The sequence below is a fragment of the Oculina patagonica genome, chromosome 1 (assembly GCF_052425735.1).
Source record: "Oculina patagonica isolate OP01 chromosome 1, crgOcupat, whole genome shotgun sequence".
Lineage (NCBI taxonomy): Eukaryota > Metazoa > Cnidaria > Anthozoa > Scleractinia > Oculinidae > Oculina > Oculina patagonica.
Window position 1 is genome coordinate 30,827,974 of NC_135758.1, and position 6,643 is coordinate 30,834,616.

Here is a 6,643-nt window from a genome sequence, read left to right on the forward strand (position 1 = left end):
GGAAATTGTTTTCGAAAATTTGGGTCTACCTTGCGAGGTTGTCCTCTTTTCCGGAAATTTTGGAAAAAGGTACCATTTTACACTCAGCCTGAGTTCCTTCGGCAGAAAATTTAGCGATTTGTGCAGCTGAAAGCAGTTACATGTGTTAAGGAAGCATTCTTGAAAATAAATTTTTTTGGCGAACTCGGTTGTTTTTCGTTGTTGTTTTGCAGGCGGCAGCAAAGAAATGTACAAATATTTATAACGTGCGTTCAGGCTACGCCATTGTTTTGCTCATTAAACTTTTTGGGTTGGCGACGTTTTCGTTGCTTGTAGTGTGCCTTTTGAAAGGTCCCTGTATTTGTAGCCACGATGTGATTCATGGCGTTTATTTTCAGTGCTCGGAATGCTTTTTATTTGCAAAAATATCGAGTTATATGTGCAGGAAACTGGCAACAGTGCATTATTTTAATGCACCGTAGAAATTTCCATATTAGACGCACTACCTGACCATATGCAAATTTTGTTTTGCCTTCCGTGCAGTCAACCGGAAAAGTTGAAAAATGCTGTTCCATTTGCCACTGGAATTTTCCGGAAACTCAAACCAGAATTTTGGTCGAATGGAAAGCGCCCGGTGTTTTCCTTAAATTATGTCAAATGCAGACTGCCAGTAGATTTATACAGTTAAATAATCAGCCATTCTTGTAGAACACGCGGTTGAACTTAGTTTAGACTAAGTTCGACAATTATCATTACACTGTTGCCCTGGGGCTATTGCTAATCTGAGACTTCAAGTTATCTGTAACGCAGTGCCATCTTGCCATCTATATCAATTTTTGTACAAATGCAAACTTAGTGTTGAACATGCTCCATGTCAGTTTCCCCTCGAGTCGTTTAAAAGAAAACTAAAATCATGATGTATTGCAGGTTTCCTCTCTTCTGTACATGTCTACAAAAACATTGTCATGGAAACCTTAAAGGTAACTGTGAAACGGGCTTATCTGAATGACAAAAAGATTAAAGGATTCTTGAATTATCCCCAAATCGCCTGTGGCACTATATTTTAAAAAGCTGTTTACATGTGAAACACGACAGGTAGGCAAACAATATGAAGAAGAAAAAAAGAAAACCTTTTGGTGAGTTCAAAAATCCAGCGATAATTTTGCTAAATCTGACATTTTAAAGCTGAGATCGTTAATTGTTTCGTTTTTGAGACGTCAATAACTTTAATTTTTACGAAACCATGAAAATGAAATGAATAAAACAAAACTTTTGCGTTAAGTTCGATAATGATCATATGTACTTTACCAGAAAACCCATAACAGTTTTCTTACTGGACATGCTGTCTTATCTGGATATAGGAAGGATACAAGAAGTTCCGAGGGCTGTAAAAAATTAAACAAGCATAAACGCAGACCTATTTGCAGGGCTCTGAGTATTTTTCCAAATGTAGCTGTTATTAGTAGTCCTTTTGCGTTTAAAGGACGTCCTACAGAAAATGTGCAGAATTATTCGCTAATTTGAATGCACATTCACATTAAAAATTAATTAACTGCAAAATCCAACTGAGTAGTTTTTTACCTATTTTAGTTTATTTATTTCAGCTATAATTTTTTTTTTATAAAATGGTTGTTGTTGTTGTTGTTATCGTCTCTGGATCCAACAACAGTGGCTACGAACATTTAACTTATGCTACGTTACCCTGGATAGGCATATTTATCTATAATAATTCATTCTGTCCGTCAACACAAAAACATCGCCACTAACAGATGTTTTGTGCTCGTAGGAACGGGTAAAGACAGGGAAAAGCTTTAACATAATGTCAGGATAATGCATGATCCGCCAAGGTGAATTAATGCCGTGTTAACACGACACTTCGGGAACCATATCGAAAAACGTTCGATAAAAGACCAATCTAGTCCTGAGAATAGCGAACACGATACCATGTATTCACCATCTCGGAAGAGCGGTGCGAAAAAAACGAGTGACGTTTCAGCAGGTGATTAGTGCGCGGTGCGTGCGCGTGATTTTTTTTAAAAAAAAATCCTGTTTCTTTGATATTTTAACCAATTTAAAACAACACTTGGCGATACAACACTTGGCGATATAAATTGTAAAATGTAAAATGCCTCTTTTCTGACGATATATTTATTTTAAATTAATAAATGGTGGTCACCCAACTAGTTTAGCTTTTTAGTTATTTTGGGTGACCAGCAACTGTATGTATTTTTAATTTATTTATTGTTTAAACATTTCTTTTTGTAATTTTACAGTTCAAATAAACTTTCGTTGTTGTTGTTTGTTGTTATACGTTTATATAGATTGTAGGAAGTCTGTGAGCCAATTTTTATTCAATTTGTTTTTGTTTCTGCAACTCAGAGTAATCATAATAATATTCGGCATAAACAATCGTGTCCTTCATAAAAACGCATTGTTCTCACCATAAAAGCGTGGAATATAATTACCATAATTACATCTCTCCTTTGCAAACTGATTGTGTTTTAGTCGGGACACCTTCGGAAATCTCAAAGTTTGGACTTTTCCGACAATTTTGGGGCCGAGAATACAGCGCGGATACAGAACTTCATGACTTGTCACTGCAGATAAGTTAACTATGAATACTATAGTGTGTAATAACAGAAGCGGAATTTAAAAATAGCGCTTTTTGAAGGAGGTGGAAGGCATTAAATTTAAATTAGCGCATTTAAACCACCATAACTTGCTTGCAGACTTTAAATTAAAAAAAATCCGCTTCTGTTATGACACTCTAGAGGCATTGACTGGTCAGTTTTTGACAAGATCACAGTAATCTGTCTCCTACTCGTTCCGCAAACTCTGACCCAAAATCATGTTCTTCCCAATTTGGCACTAACAAGGCTGTAACATCGCCGTTAAGTGCAACCTACCAAATAAAAGATGACATACGTAATTTTCAACGCAATCATTTCATTATGTCTCTGTAAAATTTGAGCTTAATCGCACCCATAACATCCGAGAAATAAGCGTTTTAAGAGATGCAGGCCAAGCAAAATTTCGTTTCATGAATTTATTCATGCTGTAGGTATGCCCCGCGACCTTAAATAAAGTTACTACTACTACCATTATTAGTTAACCTTCTGCAAAACAAAACAATTACAATTGTCTTTTGCTCGTTTAACTGTTCTATGATACAGAGCACTGTTCCATTTTTTTGTTAGCTTACTTGCTTGTTTGTTTGTTTGCTTGTTTTGTTTGTTTGTTTCTTTGCTTGTTTGTTTGTAGACTAAATTGCAACAAGATTCGTTGGTCTGCATGAGAACACAGACACTAAAGGAGTTTAACCCTCTTTTTCCTATTTTAAAAACAAGATGTCGCGTATGCTAAATTAGAGAGAAACCACAATTTCTGCAGCTTGCGCCCAAAATGGCCTTACTTCAATTTTCAACGTTATTGTTATGCAAATATGAGAAACGGGCTAGAGATGGATATTAGCGCGATAAAAGGGAAAAACGAAGGATTCTCAGTGGCAGTACACATGATCTCTTTAGTCTTTTTTTGAAAGCTTTTTACATGTTAATAAACACCCGGCCTGTGAGGCTCACCAAAGCATGCATTAGAGTAAGGCCTGTGATAGTTTTTTTTTTTTTAAACTACAGCACAAGGGTTGGGAAAAGTATCTCATCAGCAGCACCGAAAACGAGACACCAAGAAACACACGAAGGATCAGATGATCGAAAAACTTTTCAAGGAAACTGTGCATAAAAAACTGTGCGTGTTTGTTTGTTTGCTTGTTTGTTTTTAGACTGAATTGTAACACGATTCATTGGTCTGCATTAGAACACAGAAACTAAAAGAGTTAAACATATTGTTTCTTTCCATTTTTAAAACAAGCTGTCGCGTATGCCAAAACCATTAAGAAATTGCCTTACCTCAATTTTCAATTTTATTGTTATGCAAATATAAAAAACGGACTCAAAATGGATATTAGCATGAGAAAAAGGAAAAACGAAGGATTCTCAGTGGCAGTAAACGTGATCTATTTATTCTGCCTTGAGAGCTTTCCGCATGTTAATTAACACACCCGGCCGGTAAGGCCTACGAAAGCATGTGTTAAAACAAGTCCTCTGATAAAATTTTTAAAGCTACAGCATAAAGGCTGGGATTAGTTTACCTAATTAAAAATAACGAGAAAAATAACGAGACAACGTTTTCAAGAAATTAAAGGAATCGAACTAAAGGTTTTGATTTTAATCAGATGTTTGATTGACACCACCATTCAGTGCGACTTCTGAAAGTGGGGCGACTTAGACTATGACAACCAATCACAGGGCAGGAAGGGAACAATGCACTCCATCATTTGCGATTTGTGCCAATCCAGTATCGGGTACAAAGAAATGAAATTTCGTTCCTGATGAACTCAGTGTTTCCTTTTGATTGAAAATGATGATTGACTGTCAGGTTTTGAACGCAGTTTTGGCAGTAGGATGTGGAACGTCGACATGTCAGTGAGAGAAACAAATTTCAAACTGGGCATGAAAACAGGGAGCGCGGCATGCGTGGAGGATTTGAATTATTGTGTAAAACAAAAACTTAACCGCGGGACTAGAATATTTCGCCACATATTCTGCTCTATGATTGGTCAACAATGTCTAATCCGCCAAATAAAACAGGAAAACTGAATTGCCAGCGAATTACAAAAGGAATTTAAAGACGCTTTTTACAGAAAGACACTAACACCCCAGCAACGAACAAGAAACAGTGAAGATGAACAGCACATGTTGTAATAGTGAAGAGTTTAACTTGACAGCAAAGATAGTTTATTCTACGTGGTTTGGTGTCGCAGCTTTGGCGACTATAGTTGGAAACGGGGTTGTGCTGTGGTTGATCGCCAGAAATAGGTCGCTGAGAACAATTTGCAACTTGTTCCTAGGCTCACTGGCAGCAGCGGACTTCTTAGTAGGACTTGTTATAGACCCTGTATATATACCTACCAGATGCTTGCTTTTTAATACAGATACTTATTGGCAGAGCTACAGTACAGTTGTTGACTATCTCTGGATCCACACAACAGTGGCTACTACATTTAACTTATGCTGCGTTACCCTAGATAGACATATTGCCATATTTTATCCTCTTCGCTACCAAGACATTGTCACGAACAGAAGATGTTATGTGCTCATAGCCACTGTTTGGTTCATGTCCTTGCTTCTCCCTTGTTTGAGGTTACTACTTGATGCTACAGTCCTACCGACATTATGGTTATCATTAACAATCATAACAGTATTGATACCAATGATCATTATCATATTCTGCTCTATTCAGAATTTAAAAGCCGCTGCACTGCAGTCCAAAAACATAACTGAAAATACCTTACAGAATCAAGATGCTGTTAAAAGGAGAAAAGAAAACTTCAAGGCTACCAAGACAGTTAGCATCGTGGTAGGACTGTTTGTTGTTTGCTGGTTGCCAAGTCTAGTTACTTCTCTAGTGCAATATTTTAGCAAACGATTGACATGGTCCCAGGTGTGGACACCAGTCGAAGCGCTCTCTTTTACTTCATCGGTAATCAACCCGTGGGTGTATTGCTTGCGAAACGCCAAACTCTATGAAGCTTTTGCTCGTACGTTTCGATTTCTTGGAAGAAGAAATTCGGTCAAAAGTTGCTTTCATCATTCAGTGAAAGGATCAAAAAAACAAGGAGCTGAATGAACACGATGCATGTAATCCGCCAGTGTGAATTTTTCGTTTTGTTTATTAAAAATCTATGCAGGACATTAGTCAATCGTAGGAAAAAAATCAGCTCTTGCAAAACAGCTGGCTGGTCGAAGTTTATATTAAAGTTTGATCCCTTCAGTTTAGTTAATAAAAGCAGTATAGTTTCTTCTCTTGTGCATTATTTTGGCAAATGATTGACTCGGTACAAGGTGTGTGCACCAGTCGAAGCGTCAGCTGAAGCGTTCTCGGCAATCAACCCACGTATAGATAATCGATTTTCATCGATTGGACGCCGTGCGTATAGGCGGGGAATACTTGTTTTGTACAGATGAAATAGCGTGATATAACCGATCCAGTGCAAGTGCGGGTCAAGCATACTGCCAAAAAATCGAAATATTATCGCCGCCTGTATAAAAGGATTGACAACGCGCAGGAAAAAAGGCTTGAATGTTCTACATATCATTATTGAAAAGCATGAAAGAGACTGAAAAAAGTCGGAAACAATGTGAAAAAAAAAACAGACACTAGCAAAAAGAGGTGCGCTTCTCGCAAGACCGAAAATAGGCTATGGCTAGCAGGACCATGACACATTAGTTAACATCCCGCTAAACATCATTCTTTTCTTTTTGCCCCATTAAATGTTTTATTATGCAGAAAACTTTAAATGTTTGAAAACTCTGCGTTTGTTTGTTTGTTTGTTTGTTTGTTTGTTTGTTTGTTTGTTTGCAGATTGAATTGTAACACGATTCGTTAATTGGTCTACATTAGAACACAGAAACTAAAGGAGTTTATAACATAGCTAGAGAGCTCGCATATTTTTAGTTCAATTGCTTGGAAAAAAAAAAAATTAATAAATGAACGTGTGTCCAGCAGTAGCAATGAAATATTTTAACAATAGAGTGTTTCTGTCGAGGAAATATCGGCTGATAGTTGCCCCGCGAAAATTTGATGTTCTTAAAACAAATATTAG

At 37.1% G+C, this 6,643-nt stretch overlaps 1 protein-coding gene across 1 annotated transcript; it reads left to right on the forward strand.

Moving 5' to 3' along the window:
- The first annotated feature begins 4,722 nt into the window (after positions 1-4,722).
- Positions 4,723-5,711, forward strand: LOC144649898 (beta-2 adrenergic receptor-like). The gene has a single exon (XM_078509496.1). It carries the CDS (start codon positions 4,723-4,725, stop codon positions 5,665-5,667), a length of 945 nt encoding a protein of 314 aa, XP_078365622.1. The 3' UTR covers positions 5,668-5,711.
- The last annotated feature ends 932 nt before the right edge of the window (positions 5,712-6,643 follow it).